Source organism: Equus przewalskii, chromosome 27 (genome assembly GCF_037783145.1).
Source record: "Equus przewalskii isolate Varuska chromosome 27, EquPr2, whole genome shotgun sequence".
Taxonomy (NCBI): Eukaryota; Metazoa; Chordata; class Mammalia; order Perissodactyla; family Equidae; genus Equus; species Equus przewalskii.
The window spans coordinates 33,951,973-33,975,189 of NC_091857.1; the positions used below are offsets into that span (position 1 = coordinate 33,951,973).

Below are 23,217 nucleotides of genomic sequence, written 5' to 3' on the forward strand. Positions count from 1 at the left end.
ACATAACATCAACACAATGCGGTATGTGTTAAATAAACCTTGGCTATTGCAAGAGTGAAAGAGAGAGACTGGATAATCACAGGGGGATGTGGTTTTTGCAAGATTTTGCAGTTTTCCTTCAAAACCAAAAATAAAGAATAAATTTCAAGTTACTCACTCATGGATTCTGTCAACTTGGCCATCGTCATGGTTTCTTCTTTGTGCTTTTTCTGGAGATGAGAAGAAAAGACAATTATGTATAAAACACATCTTAGATATGAATTGACACAGTGGGACTGTCACAGCTCTCTCTCCCTTCTTTTTCCTATGTCAGAATTTGGTTATCAACGATGAAATGAATTTAAAAGTCTCACATTATAGCTACATGATTAGTCAGTCTCCAAAAACAGATTTTTAGGACATTAAAAAACTTGCCACTGGTCTTGGAAATGAGCGTTGTCACACTGATATTGGATATATATAATTGGTGACGCACGACCCATTCTCAAAACCTCTTTGACACTGGATTTTTGACATCCATATGCCAATCTTTTACTCCCTATTTTCTCCTGTTGAAGCTTTTTCAGTATTTTTGGAGCTGACATTTTTGTCATCATTTGATTTCTTTTTCTCCTAAAAGCTAAATAGATTTTATGCATTTTTCTTTGTCTTACTTTTGTGAGTTCCTGGAGTGTTTTGAAGGTCATCACTTTTGACGGGAGTATAACTTTTTCTATTTGGGGCTGAAAATATTTTGTTTCAATCAGTTTATAAGTTATAAGCCACTGAGTTTGAGAGCCAGAATGATAGGTGCATATGTTGAATCTGTCCTAATTAAAAAATTACTTTGGACGTATTAAGAATAATGGTCATCTCTACTGAAAAGTTCTCTTCAATTTCTTTGGGTTCTTAACAGGTGTAGTAACTGAAACATTGGCCACTATTATTTTACTTTTTTTCAGCCTTATTGTTTTTTGATTATGAAATTAATACATGTTCACTACTCAAAAACTCAAAATATTAAAAAATTATAGATTAGAAAATACAGCTCTCTCATAATGCCACCCCCAGAGGAGACTACTGTTATATTTTGGTAAACAACTTTTTATTCCCATTTCTATACCTGTGAATAAATACAGAAAAGGAAGTATGATCCCAATTTTATAAATATAAGCATTTATACAGTAGGCCCCTTTCCTTAGTCAACTGTGGTCTGAAAAGAACTCTGTGTCACAATGGGTATGTCATCCACCTCTCTTGATCTCACCATGAAGGCATCGTATCATCTCATACCATCACAGGTAAGAAGGATGAGTATTGTACAATAAGATATTTTGCGAGAAAGAGAGAGAGACCACACTCACATAACCTTTATTACAGTATATTGTTACAGTTCTATTTTGTTATTAGTTATCATTGTTAATCTCTTACTGTGCCTAATTGATAAATTAAACTTTATCGTAGGTATCTATGTATAGGAAAAAACATAGTCTATATAGGATTTGGTTCTGTCTGCAGTTTCAGGCATCCACCGGGGCTCTTGGCATGTTCCCTTATTGCTAAGCAGGGACTACTGTGCTCTACGTACAATTTTTTTTTCAAGAAAGGAGCCTCCCTGAGCTAACAGCTGGTGCCAATCTTCCACTTTTTTTTTCTCCCCAAAGCCCCAGGGCATGGTTATATATCCTAGTTTTAAGTCCTTCTCGTTCTTTTATGTGAGCTGCCACAGCGTGGCTACTGACAGACGAGGGGAGTGGTTCTGTGGCCGGGAACTGAACCCTGGCAGCTGAAGCAGTGAGAATGCCGAACTGTAACCACTAAGCCATCAGGGCTGGCTCTACATACAATTTTATAAGCTGCTCTTTCACTTAATACCATGTCATCCATCTTTCTTTGTCACTAGAGGTAGAATATATCATCACTTTTTTAAAGACTGCATGGCATTCAGCACGGGTTATACGTAATTTCCTTAACCAGATTCCATTTAATTTGCTTACATATTTCCACTGTTTTATAAAACGTGGTGATGAGCATCATTGAACTCCCATCTTTGTGCAGTTGTCCTGTTAACTGAGGATAAATCTTAGGGTTAGGCATGATTTGGTCAAAAAGTAGGAATATTAAATATTTTGACACACATTGCTCAGCTGTTGCTCCTGAAGTTTGGATCCAAAAGTGTATAAAAGTGTGTATTTCCTTACATTCTTGCCAACCTGCCAATCGCATTAGTGTTTTTTGTCCCTCAATCTTTGCCAAACCGATAGGCAAAAAACCGGAATCTTCTTATTTTATGCTGTCATTTTCCTTTCTCTGACCTTTTGTGTATGAACAACCACAGCAATCCTTCATATGTCGTCAGTATGTCATCGACTCTTAGTTTCCTGATGCTGTGCTCCAGCTCCTCTGCCATCAATATTTTAGTTCTTGGAAGCCAAAGGTGGCATTTATTTTTCCTGTTGGCCATAGTATAGTGCTGAGCACGTTCCAGCAGCTTGGCTAGCACCTGAGTGGCTGTGTCATGGCTTGGGTGTTGAAGTACGGTTGACAAAATCATTATTCATCCTTCTCGTGCCACTATTCCCAAACTGAGAGAGTCTGCTCGGAGTGTCAACAGACAGCTTTGCACATCACAAGTCCACTGGATTTTCCCAAGCTCAGTATTTATTCATAGCAATGAAATCAAGGCGCTGCCTCTTACTTAAACTAATAATTGCCCTTGAGAACAGAAGGAGCCAAGGAACCATAATCTACCATTTAACCCATGATATTTAGCCTGCCATGTGGTTTATGTCAAGATGCAGAGAAACAGCAGGGCTATTGGAGAGGCTAAGAGTATAGCAGAGAAAATCAAACAGGCAAAGGGGAACTTATCATAGCAACAATAGTTCACAGGAGTGTGCACAGAGACTGCTTCAAAGATGAGTCGCCCCTAGTGGTTTGTGACAATTCAAGCACAGAAGCCACTCCATGGTGAGAAATCTGTGAAATACATTCCTGACCTGTGGGAACCTCGTTCTGTCTCTGCCTGCTCCATCATTGGCCCTCCACCTCACCTCTTAGCCTAGCTCTGCTGCTGGCTTAGCCCCTCTGGTTCCACTCTCTCTCCTTGTCTGTTACTTACTTCCCTTTCAGTCTCTGGTTCTGTGCTTATCAGTCCTCACTCTGGATCACAGACTCTGATCATTCTCCTCTGATGGCCCCAGTCATGAGATTCTCCAAGCCACATGCTCCCAGATTGCAGCATTATATCCTTACAAAGCCTTGTCAAGTTTGTCCATCTTCTTGTGTGTGTGTCCCCTACTTTACCTCTTGTGACCCAAGGACCCTGCCACCTTTTGTACCCTAGTCACGCTGGTGGGTGGTCCTTGCAGCTATTTTTATTCAGATGTGTTGAGTACCCTAGTCCTGGAGAAATCACATACAGCCTGTATCAGCATTTTTCTCTTCCCCATAGTTAAGTGAAAATTTCTGACATTGAAGGGGATTTTTAAGGGGGAGGGGCCCTTAAAAATCCTAAATTTGGCTCTCTTAGTTTGATTCATATATCTCACAACTTATGGTGGAAATGGCACATGTTTTTCTGTAAGCAGTTTAGTCATTCTATGAGGTGCGTTTAAACTCCTTATGTCCTTCACTCATTATCAGAAAGTTGAGGTTTGCAATCGCATGGCATGCGTCCCTGATAAAGCATTTACATGCCATTCTCGATCCCAAGAAAATTCTCCTCCTTTTTCTGAAGCCAAGAGTTTCCTCCAAAGTAAATTTGCTGGTTATTGGATTTAAAGTACTGAGAAGAGACTTAGAATTATAGCATATTAAACCTGGAAGAGATTCTTTTAGAGATGTCAAGTCCAACCCTACAGGGATGCAGTTGATGAAACTGAAGCCCATGCCAGGAAAGGAATTTCCACCAAGCTGGTCTCTTCCTCTTATCAACAACCTCTACTCTGCCAGAAACCTCAGGGTCCACTGTACATAAGCATATTGAGACAGGACTTCTCATACAGCAATCCTGGTGCTGTTGGAGTTTCCCAGATTTGCCTTCTCTGTGTTCCTTCTTCAAGCAGTCTCACGCACAGCAACGTTTCTAATTTCCACAAACGGCTGATGACTTCCTAATTTGTATCTCCAGCTCTGACCTCTCCATTGACCTCCTGCTGTCAACTGGACTGCGCCACACAGATGCTCAATGGGTGTTCCAAAGCAACATGTTCAAAGCTAATTTCTATTCCCGACACACTTTCCACCGGTCCCCCTGCCCAAGCCGCTCACACCTGGGCTTCCTCTTCCATTCTCTGTCTTTAGTATATGGGATCACCACACACACTGTGCCTAAGCCAGAAATGTGGGACACCTCACCTCCTTTTTCTTTCTCACTTCCGATATTTCACATATTTTAAATCTGACCTCCCTTAGCTGTGGTCTTTTAAAGGGACTATTGATGTTGCTTCTACTTGCCTCCAGTCTTACCCGCAACACTGAGGAGTTATCTTGAAATGACCCTGGGGGATCCATCTAAAATGCAAACTTGACCTAGGCATCCCCTGTTTGAAATCTTTCAGTCCCTCTCTAGCAAGTAAGCATGTGATCCTTGTCTTTTGGCCAGGGCTGGTTATCTGAATGGCTCTGTCTTTTTCACTCACACCCTGGTTACAGGTATCTTCCTGCCTGGCAACCACTGTTCCCTCTGCCTAAACATCCCTATTTCTATTTCCTCCTTGTGCTCCAAATTCACCTCTAAGAACTCTGCTGGATACCACTCAGTCTCTGCAGTTTTACCCGGCTCTTCCTGACCATCTTTCCTGAGTTTTATGTCTAGACGTGTTCATACTCCAATGTGTCCATATATTATACTGCATCATTTATTATGGGTGTACCCTTTTCCAAGACCTTCGGAAAAGCCAAGTCCTGCCTCCCAGTTGCCTCATCTGGGGGCTCCCATTGACACCACCATCATGGCTGGGAAGCAGTGCCTGGTAGACCAGAGGTCTCTGCCACTGAAAAGCCCCATGGGCCTGAATGAGAAATTTTACTTTTTTTGGCGAGTTTCCTGGTCCGTTCGTTTCAGACATGGCTTGCTGTTTGCTGAGGGGCCACCAGCAATAGTCAGTCACAGGAAGAGGCTGCCTGTACACTCTTAGTTTGGGAGAAAGTGTGAGTAGTGGTGATATTTTAAGATGAAAAAGACTTGTTTGCTTCAAGAACTTTCACTAAGAAATATCTTTCTTCCGGGTGCCAAGGGTTTTGATGTTTGAGATAATCAACTTGTTTTCTCTTTGCAAAAGAAAAAGAAAAACCAAGAATATGGGACTCTCACCAGTCTGGAGAAAGGAGCTTACTTTGACCTGAGAATTTGTCGTTCTTATTTCCTGTGTCTGTGCTGCTTAGATGTTATTATTATTTTGAGAGAGAGCAAGAGACAGAGAAGTCTAGAGGATGGGAAGTCTGGAAGGAAGCCGTGTCTAGAAGGGTTTTGTCTCAGCCTTACCACTTCTTTATCACATACTAACTGACTTCTGGGAGCTTCAGTTTGCTTATCTGTAAAGTGGGATAGATGGTGTCTATCCTCTCATTCACAGGCTTGTTGTGAGGAACAAATGAGAAAATGTGGACTAATACACTCAAGTGTTACATCTGTGTGCATGTGTGTGTTTGTAATCATTATTCTCTTTGGCTGCTGTGTGGGGGCTAAGGGCTACAGCCTGTTCTTGCTATTCAAGGGCAAATACTGACTTCTGGCATTTGTGTCAAAAATAACAGAGCAATTTCCCCTGAATCTAAGATGACCCAAGGCTGCCTGCCTCCCCGGGGACTACTCATCATGAGTGTCAACAGCTTGTGACCAGGTACTGCACACTCCCATTTCCAACATCCTCTATCAGAATACAAGCTTCTGGAACCTTGGCATGCCTCTTGGAAGAGCTGGGTTCTTTTGCTCTAGGAGGCTCTCCACTTATAATTAATGGGATAAGAGAAAAATGAAAAGTTTGGGGGAATCGTGATGACATGTTTGAGCAAAACATGCCCACAGACGCTGAACACAATCCTAACTGCCTTGTTAAAATCAGATTGAACTCCTTGGGTAGAGCATTAACCCTTGGGGCAGTGGGTATTTCATTTTCGTATTGTCTGACTGTCTTCTCTCTACCATGTCTGGGAATGTAAATAACCGCTCAGTGGTTTCCTTGGGGGGTGTGTGTGTGTGTGATTTATGTCCACACTCTGTTTCAGGTAAAGAGAGGGTGGCTTTCTGTTGGGACCATGGCAGATATATACTTCTCGCTGACTGTCTGAAATGACAGAGGAATTTTTAATGAGGGCAATTGTAACAGTCTGACTGTGGCTCAGAGCTAGGACTAAGATACTCTGTGTGTGTGTGTGTGTGTTATAGAGAGAGAGAGAGAAAGAAGGAGAGAGAGGGATTCATGACTGCAAGACTTCTAGAGAGCATGGAGGAGGTGCTTTTGTGCTGCATGGGGCTCCCTCCCACACAGAGGGCAGGAGCTGGTGGGGCTGAGTGAGGTCTGCACGTTTGGCACTGTGGCTGCCATACTGTCTGCTCCCCAGAAGTGGGCTTTGAAGGATGAGGAGAAAACTCATCATAGTTGACGTATTTCAAACCAGTCATATATGCATCTCGGATATTTTTATCTCTCTAAAATGTGTGTTTATATTCATCAGAAAACTGCTTTTTTTCAAGTTACAACCATTTAAAGAACATTTATATAATGTTGGAAGTGAAAATTTTGTGAACTTAGATCCTCAATTGGACTTCACCTCGCAATTCTCCCACAGGGGACCCCTAGTCTCCCACCTTGTTCTTAGGGTTCTCTACAAATGGGCCAGCTGTGGCCCTTTTCCTCTTTCCTGACACGATGCCATAGCAGGTCACCTGAGGGCTGACTGAAAAGGAAAATGCCACATCCTCAGATGGCCAATCAAGTAAGTGTTCCTATAATATGGTGCCATATATATTGTCTTGAGTTGTTGCTGAAAAATATAGGCCGGGGGATTTAAGATCCACTGATCAGCTTTTTGCCTAATGAAAAACTAATGGAAATGAGTGGTCAGCATGCAAGTATGGTATGAGAAAATGAAAATAGCAATCTCTAACATTTATTATAGCCTGGCACTATAAATGCATTACTAGACTATCTAATTTAATTCTCACAATGGCCTATGAAATAGGTAGTGTCATCCCCATTTTGCAGATGGAAAAATGGAGGTACAGAGAGGTTGAGCAAATTGCTCCAGGTCACAAAGCTGGTAAGGAGTAGAGTTGGGTGTCAAATTCATGGAAGTTCTAACTCGTGGAACCAGAGCAGCCTCACAGAGGAAGAAGTGCAATGTGTGAAGAAGTGAAGGAGGGTGATGGGGGAAGGGAGAGGCAAGCAGAATATTCCAGGCGGAGAAGCAGCACATGTAGAGGTGGGGAACTTTGGTGCCTGAGGAACAGCAGGTGTCAGGTGGGCTGAGGCAAGTGTGAGAAGAGTGGCAGAGGGCTAGCTCAGAAAATCAAGGCATAAACTGCGGCAGGCTATGCGCCAGGCTGAGCTGCTCAGGAGGGAGACTGGGACTGGAGCTGGGGTGATGTCTGAAGCTGTGGGAAGAAGAAGGGGGCCAAGGCCTGAAGCTGCGTGAGCACCTTGGGGAAACCCAGAGAGTGTGCTCTCTCCTGGAAGCCAAGGGACACGGCAGTTTGAAGAATGAAGAACTTGCCCATCAGAATGTGGTCCAATTTTACATAGGATAGGTACTTCTTATCCTTGGTTTACTGAGTGAAAGACTCTCAAGGTGATCTGAAGTTTTCACAATTTTGGGTAAAAATGTCTGCAGGGGAGTGTTTGAAGGAGCAGGTGAAATTCTCACTGGGCAGGCCAATGCAGGATGCTCTTGGTGATATGGCCTCCTTGGCAAAGGGCTGAGAGGCGCCGCCTCACCCAGACCCCATTTGTAAGGTCTGTTATGTACACATCACCAGCTTTCTTCCCTATAATGCCCAACTGTGGCCACGCTGACCTGACTAGGGAGGGTCCTGATGCACTGAGGATGTCTTACAAAAACAAATTAAATCAGGTTCAAGGTTGCGCTTATCCTAACATCTCCTCAGTTCACCTGTGCTTCTGGATGAGTCTTAGATGGGAGGAAAGGGTTTGGAGCATCTCCCTGGGTGCTTTCTTGGAAGCAAGTTGAGCACACCAACTTCTCCTGCCAAGAGGAATAGGCTGCAGGGCTAAGAGTTAGAAAACTGCTGGATCACAGGGCTGCAGAATTTCTCCAAACCCCACCTCTGCATGTGTCCTCCCCTGCTCGAAACCCCATGGACTATGCTCTAGACTCCTTGCATCAACATCCAGGCAATGTTTCATGAATGCCCAGTGTGGTTGGTTTCTTGGAATTTTGATGAGTGACTCATTCCTCCTTTCCTAGAGCTCCTGGAAATATCATAAAATATAGGACAAGCATTATCACCAAAGTCATATCAAAAAATTTCCTTTAAAGAAAGCATTGACCTAGACTGCCGAGAGGCACCGAGGATATCTGGGCAACTGAAGCATGCATAGCCTGTTTATGCTACCGGCAACTATCAACAGATCTTTTCTGAGGCAGGCATTCCTGTTCTCAGGAGGCATCTGTGTTAGATTTGGCCTCTGGCGTCCCAGGACTCCATGGCAAAGTACTGAGTCTTGGAAGCAATGGGGAATCACCTCTCAGTCTCATTTCACTCAATTTATTGCCTCCCTTCAGGGCCAGCATCTCTCTGAGGCTCTTTTCTTGACTTCAGGGCTATCTTCCAGAAATCCTAAACCTTACCTGGCTTCTCCTACCTACTTTCATCCAAGGCACAAGCTTTGCTAAACCCTCTCTGTTCACAAGAGGAAAGGAAGCAGATGACATATTATTTCCCTTCTTTTCGCTTTCCATCTCTGGTTTGCCCACAATCCAAGTTCTGGGCACATGATCTACACTTCCAGCTCTGCCTCATTCCATAGTAAGTCAGGAGCCTTCCCTTCAAGACCTGGCTTCCACCTACCTCTCCAGGCCCATTTCCCATCACTCCTTGCTTCTAAACTATGGTGCAGCCAAATGAGCCCCTTTGGTAACAGAACAAATTGCATTGCTCTGTCTCTCTTCCCCCCTTCTTCATCTGCAAAGTTAATTCCTACTTGTCTTTGAGAACTCAGTTCAGGTTTGACCTCCTGTTTAACATTGTCCCTGGCTACCCCTTTCCTAGTGACCATTTTCTCTGCACCCCAGCATCTGTGCAGACTTCTGTTGTAGGACTTGTCATTCTTGGAACCATGACTTCCAAAGTAACAGAGCAAGCCAGAGTCAATAGTCATGACAACATCAGGAATAATTGGAAAACTGAAAAAGATTAATCCCTTTGTTTCCCAAAGAATAAAAAACAAAATCCCCAAACATAACTAAAGAATGAATAGAATAAATAGAGTTTTCTTGAGCAGTCATGAGTTTCCTGACATAGGATGCTGACTGATCATTTGTCTAGAATGTTCCAGAAGGATTTCTGTTCCAGGCAGTATTGTAATGAAATGACCTGTAAGAATCCTTCTAAGATTTTTTCAGGGTCATAGTTCAAGGAAAAAAATCATCGATTCCTTTTGTTTTTGTTTATATGGAGGTTTTTTTATTCAATCAAAGGTGGGTGATGGGGGTAGTGGTGGAAGGGAACTGGGAATGATGATAAGGACAGACTGGCAAAATAACTAGTAACTGGTTAGTTGCTTTGACATATAAGAGATGTTTAGAAAATAATCACTTGACCCAGCAGGTTGATCCTATTTGAAGAAGTCACTTAGTTCCAATGGTTAGATTGGTATGGTCACTGGAATGCCTTATGTTTGTCTAATGATGCAATGTGGTATTAGGGAGCCCTGTGCAAAGGTACTGTGGCAGGCTCTTGGTTCCCCAGAGAAACAATTTCTCAGTACCCAAGACTTTCTTGCCTTTTAACTTCTGCCTATAGTTTCCATTGGCAGGAATGAATCTGCTTCCTCCCCTAGGGCTGTGTTGTGTTGCCCTGAGACAATTTGTCATGTTCTCCCTCAAGAACTGGTTGAGTTGTAGCAAAGAGCAAGGGACTTGTTCGTTTGTTCTTATGCATGCAAGAAGGATATAAGGGACAAGGACATGTGGTTCTTCATCCTCTCATCTGTGTCAACAGTTATTAAAGATACTAAGTCAGAGGAATCTTTTCAAAGTGTTATTTTGCAAAATTCCATTTCATAACCAAATGTGACATTTACTGGGCTGGAGAATGAGGAACATTTATTGATAGAAATCACATCATTTTCATGTGCTTCTTGCCACATATTTGCAGGTTGAACTCCTATTTGGGCAGAGGAGTGAGGGAAGAGAAGGTGACCCCTTCATTAGGTACCTCACAACTGATTCTCAGCAGCACAGATGTCTGATAAGGAAGGAAAACACCATTCCCATCTCCTTTTTATGTTGTTCTTTTATCTCTTCTTTCTCTCTATCTAAAATTAATTTCCTGACTTCAGCTTCTGGGAAGATGAAATAGATGTACTTTTCTCTATTCCTCCCACTAAGTACAACTAAAAATCCCTAGACTTTATATATAAAACAAACATGAAGAGTAGAGAGAATAAGGCAGACCAATCAGGGACCTTGGGACCTGAAGAACAACATGGTGGTGGGTTCCTTGTTTTTTTGCTTCTTATATCCCAGACTGGATACTGGAGAAGCTGGTAACTTGGAAATGTCAATGTGTACAGACAAAAACTCTAGCCAAAGGACAAGGAAAGAGGCAGCCTAGGAAGACAAAAAACTTTTAGACAATAACCACTCTACTACAGCCAAACACTACAGAAAAAACTTCAACGCCACCCCAAGAGCAGAGGATGAGTGGGGAGCCTAGACTACCACCCTTGCCAGCCTGTAACAAAGCACCCCAAACCTCCTGCCATGGTGGTGTCAGAGAAAACAGAGCAGGGAGCCCAGATTTTCATCCTTGCTGAGAGGTAACGAGCCCTCCCAGAGACATGGGAAGCCTGGACTTCTCTCCAAATTCAGCAGTAATGACGCAGCCCGCCCCAATGCCTCAGGGTAGTGTTAGAAGAATGTTAGTGTAGAGTCACGATTTCCACTACCGCTCAGCAGTAAAAATGCCACTCCCTCAAAGTGTAGTGGAGACCACATGGGAAGCATTAACAAGATGCTCCTCTTGTCCTAGCCAGGATGGTTTCACCAGAGGTCCAATGGTGAGTCTGAATTCTCATTCTCATGTGGCAGTAACAAGCATCCTCCCCAAGCCTGGTGTCAATGGAGACTGACATCCACTAGGCGGTTATGAGGTGGTACTCTCCTTCACCCACCCAAGTGGTATCAGCGGAGGCCTTCTGTAATATGAGATTTAAATAAGATCCAGAGACTTATAACACAACACCCAAAATGTCTAGATTTCAATTAAAAAATTCATTTGTCATGACATGAATCAGAAAGAGATCAAATTGAATGAGAAAAGACAAACAGTGACATGACACAGATCTTAGAATTTAAAGCGGTCATCATAAAAACATTTTAACAAGCAATTACAAACATGATGGAAACAAATTTTTTAAGAAAACTCAGCAAAGAAATAGTAAGCCTCAGCAAAAAATTGTGGATGGCATGGAGAAGAACCAAATAAAATCTTTAAAACTAAAAATTACAATAAGTGAAATGAAGAAGTCAATCAATAGGTTCAGCAGCAGAGTGAAGGGGACAGAAAAAAGAAGCAATGAACTTGAAAATAGGAAATAGGAATTATCCAATCTGAATAACAGAGAAAAATAGACTGAGAAAAAATGAACAGAGCCTTAGAAACATGTGGAGTTATAACAAAAGGTTTAACATTTATGCCATAGAGTACCAGAAGGAGAGAAGAGATAGCGCGGGATTGAAAAGTGTTCAGAGAAATAATGGCTGAAACCTTGCCAAATGTTACAAAAAATTAACCTACAGATTCAAGAAGTTGGGTGAATCCCATGCAGGATAAATCCAGATAAACCCACACAAAGACACATCATGATCAAGCTTTTGAAAACTAGAGAAAATCTTGAAAGAGTCCAGAGAAATGACACATTACATGTAGGGGAAAAATAATTCAAATGATAGTGGATTTCTCATCAGAAACCATGGAGGCCAGAAGGTAATAGGACAATATTTTTCAATTACTGAAAGAAAAGAACCATCAACCTAGAATTCTATACCAGCAAAAATATCTTTCATGAATGAAGAGGAAATCAAGGCATTCTCAGAAGAAGGAGGGAAAAACGAATCTGTCATAGCAGAATGGTGAAAGAAACATCTATACAAAGAGGAAATGATAGAAGGATTTTTGGAACATCGTGAAGGTAGAAAGCACATGGAAAGAGCAAATATATAGGTAAATATAGTAGATTTTCCTTTTCCTTTTGAGTTTTCTAAATTATATTGATGGTTTAAGCAAAAATTATAACATAGAGTAATGTGGTTCTCAATGTGTGTAGAGGAAATATTTAAGACAATTATGTTATAAATTGGGGAGGGTAAATGGTCATAAAGGGAGGTAAGTTTTATACACTTCCCTGGAACTGGTAAAATGTCGACACTAGTGATGTTATGTATATACAATGCAATGCTTAGAACGACCACTGAAAAAGATAAACAAAGACATCAACTGAAAAACACTATAGATAAATAAAAACTCAATTCCAAAATAATGTTCAAGAAGACCACAGAAATTCAGGTAAAAGTAACAGAGAATCAAAAAACAGAAAGAACAAACAGAAAATGAAAAACAAAATTGCAGACTTAAGCTTTAACATGCTAATAATTATATTAAATGTAAATGGTCTAAATATACAAACTAAATGAGTGTATACAAAGCAAAACCCCCAAGTATATGCTGCCTTAAAGAAATCCACTTCAGATATAATGGTATTGTCACCAGCAGACCTATCCTAAAAGAACGGTTAATGGAAGCTATCTAAAAAAAGAGGAAATGATGAAAGAAGGATTTTGGAACATCATAAAGGGATAAAGGACATGGAAAGAGCAAATGTATAGGTAAATACAATAGACTTTATATTTCCTATAACGGTATAGGTAGGTTTAAATTAGAAGTATGGAAAAAGATATGCCACAGAAACATTAATCAAAAGAAAGTAGGTTTAGCTACATTATATAGAGTAGATTTTAGAGCAAAGAAAATACCAAGGGTGGAGAGAAACATTACATAATGATAAAGGGTCAACCAATCAAGAATACATAGCAATCCTAAATGCATATACACCAAACAATGAAGATGCAAAATATGCGATGCAAAAACTGATGAGATTGAAAGGAGAAAAACACAAACCCACAAATATAGTTGAACACTTCAGCACCTCTCTCGCGACAATTGCTAAAACAACTAGAGAAAATCAGCAAGAATAAAGAGGAACTCAGCACCACCATCAACCAATAGGATCTAATCAACATTCATAGAATACTCTATGCCACAAAACAAACCTGAACAAACTTAAAAGAATTGAACTCACACAGACTATGTTCTCTGACCACAATGGAATCAAACTAAAAAAATAAAAACAAAAAACTTAATTTTTCTCTACTTTTGTTTCTATCTATCCATTTTTTCTATTCCTCTTTTTCCATTTTGTGCCACCACCTTTCTATACCCTGCCACTCTGGCTTGCCCTCACTCCAGTGTTGCAGTGAGAATGTAGTTCATGGGACATTTTTGGAGTGGGATGTGGCTTTTATGCCCCAGGGCTTTAAAGGAAAGAAGAGAAGGGACTTTCCGTTTTTTTTTTTTTTTGCTAGGAAGGATTTGCCCTAAGCTAACATCTGTTGCCAATTGTCCTCCTTTTTTTCTCCCCAAAGCCCCAGTTTATGGTTGTATATCCTAGTTGTAAAGTCATAAGTCCTTCCAGATCTTTTATGTGAGCTGCTGCCACAGCATGGCAACTGACAGATGGGTGGTGTGGTTCCATACCTGGGAACTAGACCTGGGCCACCAGAACAATGAGAGTGCCAAACTTTGACCACTAGGCCATAAGGGCTGGCTCGGACTTTTCATTCTTGTAAGTCTCTCTTTTGGAACCCTCTCTCTCTTGGAGAATTACTATGACCCCTATCTTGCTCTGTTCTGACTATCCTGAGTCCTTTCTATACAAAGCCAGAGGAGACAGACGGATGGCTGAGATTCTGAGAGTGTGCCACTGAAAATGGGTTTGCATCGTTTGTGCAATTTAAGCAGTTTCGTGACAAAAATTTTAATGGAGCAGAAAAAAATAGCTTTCCTTATGCTGTAGGAGACCTAAACATTCAACGGTAAACTTCCAATTTAAAAGGCAGAAGTTGAGAGTGACTGCATCTGCTGGGGACCCTCTCTCCCTGTGGACCAGTCATTGCATAACCATGCGCTGTGTTCATATGACTCTGTCAGCGCTGCTGAGCTATGAAACCCAGCCCTGCTCAAACGTGGTGAATCTCAGAACCATGCATTCCCAACAAATGGGCTGCTTACTGACAATTCAGTGTCCCCAGTTGTTTGCTATTTCTCCATAGGAATGGAAAAATAACTTCGGCCACCATTAGTTACAAGATGGGCTACTGGCCAAGCATGGCTGGGAGCCTGGCTCTCTCTGACAGGCAGCAGCTGTTCAGGCTCCTTGTCCCGGAGGACAGCAGAAGGCAAGGGGGAGGGAGTGGAGGCAGGATTCAGGCAGCTAAAGGCAAAAATTCTTTCCTAAGGCTTGATCCTCTCTGGGACTAAGGTTGGGGCAGATGGTGCTTGCTTTCTCCATCAGTCAGGGAGCCATGGCCAGGAGCATGGGGGATGGGGATGTCCAAACATCATTTTTTGAACTTCTTTGGGTTCCCTGCATTTTAAAATCATATAATTCTGCTTTCTAAATATTACAGAGGCAATTATCTACAATGTTGTGGCATTCACTGGGCCACATTCCCTAGTGTGGGTGTGGGGATAGACATTGTGCCTAAAGAACAACCAGCTTAAACACCTTCATTTCCTTCTTGTGGGTTGGACTCTTCTCCTGGAGACCTCGCTACCATCTCTCTTGCCCCCTCACTACTCCTTGCTTTCACGTCATGAACTCAGGGTGATTTGAGTTTCTGGTCCCTACATGGGAAGCAGTTTAAGTATGAACAGCCTCTCTGTTCCTGGCTCTCTATCTCTACCTAGATAAGCAAGTCAGCCCATGGACCAGATGGACTTCAAATCAGTGTAGAAAAAGTCCTTGTCCCCAGGACATACATGCTCAAATACTTAGGGGTGAAGGATCCTGACATCTACAACTCTTTCTCAAATGGTTCAAAAGGGAGAGAGACCACACAAATAAGGCAAGTGTGACAAATGTTAACAGTTGATGAATTTAGGTGAAGGTACAAGTGTGTGCTTTGTATTAATTTTGTGACTTTCCTGATGGTTTGAAAGTTTTCAAAATTAAAAAACAAAATGGGAAAAATAAGCTCAGTGAGGGCAAGCCACCTCTCTTAATCCTCAGGTTTGAACAGTGGTTTCTGCATGGAGGTGGGGGGGGGGGAGTGTGGCTAGGGTGCTGATGGGATTAAGTACAATGGCAACTTGATTTCCTTCCAGTTTGAGATACTCTCACATAATTCATCAGTCAATACTCTGGATAGGAATAGCATTGAGTGGCATCCTAAATGTTTCAAATTCATTGCCTGTGGGCTCTGTCTAAGCCTAGAGGTGCCTATACTCCATTGCAGACATACTGCATTGAAATCTCTGGGGACAGAAACAAAGAATAGGTATTTCTTTAAACCATTCTCTATAGAGATATCTAATTTTAAGATATTAGGGTGAAGGCTTCTCTGCTTCCTTCAGAAAATAGCAAAGAGATCAGGAAACAGAAAAGAATTCTTCATTTTGGTAAAACTGGGAAATGTCTGCAATGCCAAATCATCTGTGTAGAGGGACATGCACCATATGCAGAAGAAATTGGGCCAGGATGAAGATGGTCAATGAGAAAGGATGACTGACACTGGGGATCTATGGCAGGGCTGGCAGAGCCCAGCCTTCTCCATCCTGGGGGAACATCCATCCCAAGGCAAGATCAATGTTTATAACAGTAAGACGAAGGTGTAGGACGGACTGTGGGAGTATCCCTGGACAGTGTGTCATACCACAGAGGGGCCAGGAGAAACAGGAGGAAAAGAGAAAATGCACAGATCTGTAAGAAGCAGTTTCTCTGTGTGACTGAATGAAGGAGAAACTGTGATGGTTAACATTTCTGTGGCTGCCAATATTTCTTAGCTGTAGCAATGTAAGAACTAAACCCTCTAACAAAACCCAGTATTACAGCTTCACTTTGAGCCAGAAAGACTCCTGTTAACTTGCAGGGGTCTCTTGGCCCCTCTCAAGACTGACTTTTCACAGATAGCAAATCCAGGAAGAACTCTCCTCATTCATGAGAAATGAGCAGAGGATCTCTCCAAAATATTGCCAAAAAAGAGACAAACTAGAGGCTGTCATGGAAAAACACAAGGAAACATTTTGTAACAGAGTAGATGAAAAAAACAACAAAATGATTCTCCATAAACTCAAAGAACTAGTGAAAATATAACCTCCATCTTCCAAGAACTAAAAATAGAGACTCAAGAGCTGGAGGAAGAAATAATAGAACAACAGAATGAAATTAAAAATGATCTAGAAGATTAAAGTAAAGTGAATCCACTAATAGAAGCCACATTGGATTTCACCAAAAGAGGAAAGACACTGATGAAAATACAATCAGTGACATGGAGTACAGACTTGAGAAAACGGAGCAAAATAAAAAGAAAACAAAAAAAAAAAACCCAAAAAAGTTAAAAAAAAGATTGAACAGAAGATGATGGACATGGAAGACAGACAAAGATGACAACATAATTTGTGTCCTTGGAGAAGAAAACAGAACAAATCAGTAGAAAAACATTTGAACATGTCATTTAAGAAAATTTTCAGATAAAGCTTGACTCTTAACACTGATAGGGTGTACTACATCCTGGAGGAGGAAGGAGATCCATGGACATTGATACAAAGAACACACTGAGAAGGAGAAAAACCAGATCATCTTGGACTTCTCTCTGGAAACTCAATGGTAGAGGAGAATTGAACATGATCTAACGTCCTTGGGAAAAGAAAATGAGAGAAAACAATTTTATACACACCACGTTAGTGTCCAAGCAAAAAGATGCCTGAGAGATATCTTTTAAAGGGGCAAGCACTCAAGAAATATAGCTCTCCGTGAACCTTATTTGACAACCTCATGAAGATGCCAAACCTCAGCTGCCTAAGAAAAAATGGGGAAACAGTGACGAAAGGTTGTGTGAGTGATGAATCCATTTACATATGGATCTAAGGATTATACAGCAGTCATGGAAATTATGATTACAAAAAGAATAGAGAAGTGGAAATCATGGCAAAGTTAAAATAATACTATAACTAGCAAAATCCAGGTGGTCAAGAGGAAGAGAAGATGAAGGTAGTGAAAGAGAGCTAAGTTCCTTACCTTACAGAGCAGGAGGATCAGATACGTTTGAGCTAAAATGTCAAGTAGAGAACTATAAGAATATATTTAAGGAAATAAAGATAAACACTAGATGGACTAGGAGTAACAGCATCGCCTGAATTTAAGTATTCTTTACAGTAGGGAGGCAATAGATTCTGTCTAAAGAACAGAGATATGAGCATATTATATATTATAGTAGAACAAAAGAAATGATTGGTCTGCCAATCACAAGGTCTACCACTTGTGTTTAAGAAAGTGCATACATATACTTTAAATTTTTACAGGATACGTAACTTAGCACACATATACATGCGCATTCGCACAGATGTGTGAGCATGTGAATAGAGTATCTATGAAGGATACACTGGAAGCTGGTAACTGGTGGCAGTGGTTGCCTCTGGGACAGAAGGTTGGAAACTAGCATCTAGGGAAGATTTTTACTGCCCATGATTTTGTGCCTTTTATTTTAACCATGAGGTTTTATTACTTTTTTTCAAAATATATATAATACTTCTAAAGCTCCACAGGTAATTCCGACTTGCTTCGAGGGCTGAGCAGTCCTGGTTTTTTCATTTTAGGGCTTCTGACAATCCAATGACTATTTTATTCTATCTCAGTGGTAGGGATAAAGATGGTGATTGCTGTCTCTCTATTTCATGTGGGGTTTTGGCAGACCAGCAAATGGTCTTATTGATTTACTTGCGTCTGAAATTTCCTGTTTGCAATAGACGGTTATAGCCAACTGAAAGAAGGTAAAAACAAACTCTCAATTACGATGGTATAAGGTACTGGGGCGTCGGATTCTCTATGGTACCATTTATATGTTTGTCTTAATGTTAGAGGGTTTCCATTTCCACTCCCCTGAATTAATAGAATGGCTTCTTAGGTTATCTCCTGGACTTTGTCTCTTAGCCCCTTCAATTCTCACTCTTCCTCATTTTTCACCCTGCTGATCCCTTCCACCGTGGAGGCACTCCATCAAGCACACTCTGCTCCCTGGCTCTGAGTGCCCAGGGTAACATGCCCCCAGTCTATCCATCACACTGACCAGGTGGGCTGTTTGCCACATGCGTGATCCTTATTTCCAACTTTGCTCTTGTGCCTTCCCAGTTGGGAATAATCCCAAACCCAGCCGCTTTTCAGTCCTGTGTTGATTCCTTTCTCTCCTGAACTCTGTTATACTGAAGGTTAATATCTCCCAAATTAGCCTTTCACTGTCCTCCAATGACCTCATTTGTGATCACTTTCCCCCCAACTTGAGAGTAAACCCTTCCAGGTAGAGACTGTGGAGTTCTATGTAGATCCCACAGCTGACCATTTCCTACCATCTTCACAGATAGTACCTTAGTTCAAGGTACCATCACTTTTTATTTTATTTTATTGAGGTACTACTGGCTTATAACATTGTGTAAATTTCAGGTGTACATTATTATAGTTCAGTTTCTGTATAGACTGCATCGTGTTCATCACCAAGTCTAGTTTTTATCCGTCACCATACATATGAGCCCCTTTACCTCTTTTGCCCTCCCCTCACCCTGTTCCCCTTTGGTAACCACTAATCTGTTCTCCTTATTTATATGTTTATTTGTTTATCTTCCACATATGAGTGAAATCATACGGTAATTGTCTTTCTCTGTCTGACTTATTTTGCATGGCACAATACCCTAGAGGTCCATCCATGTTGTTGCAAATGGAATGATTTCATCTTTTCCTTCTAGCTGAGTAGTATTCCGTTGTGTACATATGCCACATATTCTTTGATTCATCTGTTGATGGGCACTTGGGTTGCTTCCATATCTTGGCTACTGTGAATAATGCTGTGATGAACATAGGACTGCATAAATCTTTTTGAGTTATCGATTTCATGTTCTTTGGATAAATACCCAGTAGTGGGATAGCTGGATCATATGGCATTTCTATTTTTAATTTTTTGAGAAATCTCCATACTGTTTTCCAAAGTGGCTGCACCTGTTTGCATTCCCGCCAGCAGTGTATGAGGGTTCCCTTTTCTCCACATCCTCTCCAATACTTGTTATTTCTTGTCTTATTAACTATAGCCATTCTGATGAGTGTGAGGTGATATCTCATTGTAGTGTTGATTTGCATTTCCCTGATAATTAGCGATGCTGAACATCTTTTCATGAAGGCACCATCACTTTTTGCCTGGTCTATTGCTGGCTAGTCTCCTTGCTGTCCTTCTTGTGCCTTCTGTAGTTTGGTCTCTACATGGCAGCCGGAGCCATTGCTGGCTTTGAGCGTAAGTCAGATGATCTCGCTCTCAGGCTTACAACCCTTCAAGGGCCATCCAGCACACTTGGGATACAGTCTAAGCTTCAGATGACCTACCAGTCCCTGCGAGATCTCCAAGCACGCTCCCCATAAGTCAATCCCTCATTCTCTGGTTTTCTTGCTCTTCTTTCCACATGCCAAACTCATTCCTCCTGGCGGCACTGCACTTGCCAAGGAAGCTCTTTCTCTACATCCTTGCATGCCTTTCTCTGTGATATCATTCAGGTCATGGTTAAAATGTCACCCTCTCCGAGGCCTTCCCTGACACCTCAGAGTAGAGCTCTTCTCCACCACCCATCACTTTTTAACCCTTTTCCTGCTTAATTTGTCTTTGCAACTTTCATCTTCACTATGTATGAAAAGGAAAAATATAACCTGGGGTCAGAAGGCCTGTGTTTACATCTCAGCTCCATGACTTAAGCCACGTGACACTGGGCAAATCCTTAACTTCCCTCTGCCTCATTTTCCTCATCTGGAAAATGACGGTAGTGTGATACCCAGCCTATGAGACAGTTGTGAGGAATGAAAAGCACTTAGAAGCCTGTCAGGACTACATAAGTATTTATTATTGTCATAAAATAGGCATTTATTTACTTCTTGTTGCCTGAGTCCCCACCTTAGACTGTCAATCCTGGTGTATCAGTTTACTAGGGCTGCAGTAACAAAGCACTAAAGACTGAGTGGCCTTAAATAACAGAAATTTATTGTCTCACAATTCTGGAAGCTAGAAGTCTGAGATCAAGGTGTCAGCAGGGTTGGTTTCCTCCAAAACCTCTCTCTTTGGCTTGTAGACAGCTGTCTTCTCCCTGTGTCCTCACCTGGTCTTTCCGCTGTACCCGCCTGTGTCCTAATTTCCTCCTTGTACAAGGACACCACTCATATTGGACTAGGCCTTCCCCAAAGGACTTCATTTTAACTTCATTACCTCTTTTAAGACCCTATCTACAATTCTGGTCACATTCTGAGGTATTGGAGGTAAGGACTTCAACATACGAATTTTGGGAAGACACAACGCAACTTATACCATCTGGAGGGCAAGGATTGTATCCTGGTGACTGTGTCTCGGGGGTTAGAAATGTGTTAGCACATTTCAGTTTCTCAATAACTTTCTCTTCACTGAATGGGAGTGTCTCTTACCTCCTCTCTCTTATTCCTTCTGGTGTATTCAGTTTCTCCATAACCATCTCTTGAAAGCATGGGGGCGCCTCCTATCTGCGTCTCTTGCTCTGTTCCACATCCATGAAGCACAGGGCAGCCAATCGCTGAGTAGAAGGAGGCCCCTCACGGTCCAGTGGCAAGTAGGGGTCCACCAGCCTCACTGAGGAGCTGAAGTTGGGCTCTTTGACAACATAAAGACTTGAAAGGAAAGGGAGGCACAGAGTACTCTGAGCTTCTGGGCGCAGGGCTGCAGGTCAGCACACAGTTAAGTAGGTGGTTCAAGGCCCACAGCAGGGCAGATCTTCATTCTAATCAAACAAACAAACCAATGTCCATTCCTTGGCCTTGCTCCTCAACACCTTGACTGGAACTGGCTTCCAGTCATATGTAGCGTGTCAGAATAACCAAAGGTTGGAATTCTCCTGTGAGTGCTGTAGAAAGGGCTATATTTTACTTATTTACAACAGGTAAACCTCGCTCTACACTGTAGTTAAATTCCCCAAAGATTGTGAATTTTAAGTCCAAGTCCACCTTAAGTGCATAATGGGCAGGGCGGGAGGGGCCACTATTTAAAGTAAATAGCCAGTGTGCCTTTTTGGCAAGCAAGGAAGCCTTCTAACATATCTTTTCTGTTTTGTAAATGTGACTTTTATGCACGTATACACACACACACACACAAACACACATTTTTGTCTTAACTCTGTGAGGACCAGTATCTAACTCAGATCTAAAAAAGGAAGGCTTTTTTAAGTAGCTCAAACTGTGGAGAAAATTGTGATCCTAGTTTAAGCTAAAATATCATGAGAAGCCTGGAGACAGCATCTGCCAGCTTCGGGAATCCAGCTTGAGTCTGGGCACTAACCTGGTAAATTTTGACTTTGCAGCAGCTGTAGGGAGTGGGGGCCAGGTGTCAGGCATGGATTGTCAGAGAAACGTGAAGAAATCGGCTTTCTTCCTCTTATATTTGTGCTGTGTGGTAGGTTGGTTTAGTTGAACATATTTTGGTGGTTTTGTGAAAGAGTTTAATGCTCTAAAAATGTAAGTTGCTGAGTCATCCCCCGAGGCGGCCTGGGAGTTTAATTGGAAAGAGTTAGGGCACATATCTGACTGGCATGTGACATCATTTGTTGCCACTGTAAAAATAAGCAAAGTTGAAGCAAAGAGGAAGGGGGGTGGGATTTACACAAGAATAACTACAGTCGGGAAATTTTCCAGGAGGGAAAACAGAGACTCTTAAAAAGGCGAAAAAGATTCTGACAAGAATTCAAGACAACCAGTAGTGGAGCTGTACCCATGAGGAATTCAGACACTTGACATTGACACTGGGAAGAAACTGTTGTAGAGATCAACTCAGTAAAATTGAGGGATGAAGTAAAACATGCTTTGTATTCTTTCCTTCAAAAAATTTGCTTTATTTACTATTACTTGATTCATTGATATTTTAGAGGAATAATTCCTGATTTGTTAGTTTGTCTTTGTTTAAATTAGTAAGAACATGAGCTAATAATCTTTTAGGTTCAAAGTTTTTGAAATTATTATGCTGGACCATGCCTTCAAAAGTAACCAAGACAGTGGCCTGTGATGATGAGGAGAAACTGAATGGTTTTTTGGTCATATGCTACATATACCCTCTACTTCTTCACTTTGATGGAGGTATTACAAGTACCAACTTAGATTTACCGTAGATCTGGTCTAGCGTGGGTGCAGAGACTTGAAAAAGGCTGTGTCTATTTTATTATTATGTCCTTGAGAGTTTATTCTTCAGGAAGTACATCTGGTGCCAGACATTCACATTTTTAATATTTTGGACTCAGTTTTGCTTTATTCACAGTGTGTGGTTGACATCTAAAATTGTTTTTTGTGCATAAGGAAATAATATTATTAAAATAGGTTTTCTTAGGCACTTTGCTACGCATGACAAAATGCATAATTAGCAGGAATTAAGAGCTAATGGGTCTATAAACCCATTATACATAAAGGCTCTACTTCTAAAATAATGTTCAGCTGACACGTGCATTGCTGTGACTTGTGTGAGAAGCAAATTGCTCTATGGTTCACAAAAGTCCTGTTGCCTTGTATTCTTTCTTTAAGCAATTAAAAAATATGGAGCTTGTTATTTTGTTGGCAGGGGAAGGGGAACTTATACTATATTGGCAGTTTGTAGGTGGAGCATAAACTGCCTGAAATGACTGGAGTCCGGGAGACCCTCTGAAAATGTGGGCTTTCCGTGGTCAATGAGTCACCCGGC

General features: G+C 41.5%; 1 protein-coding gene across 2 annotated transcripts in view; it reads right to left on the reverse strand.

Moving 5' to 3' along the window:
• Positions 1–23,217, reverse strand: part of KCNJ6 (potassium inwardly rectifying channel subfamily J member 6) — a 266,643-nt gene that overhangs the window by 193,151 nt on the left and 50,275 nt on the right. For both annotated transcript variants that reach the window (XM_070597901.1, XM_070597902.1), the window contains exon 2: positions 158–209. In XM_070597901.1, coding sequence (XP_070454002.1) covers positions 158–188 — 31 coding nt within the window. In that variant the 5' untranslated portion in view covers positions 189–209. The remainder of the gene's footprint in view (positions 1–157; positions 210–23,217) is intronic.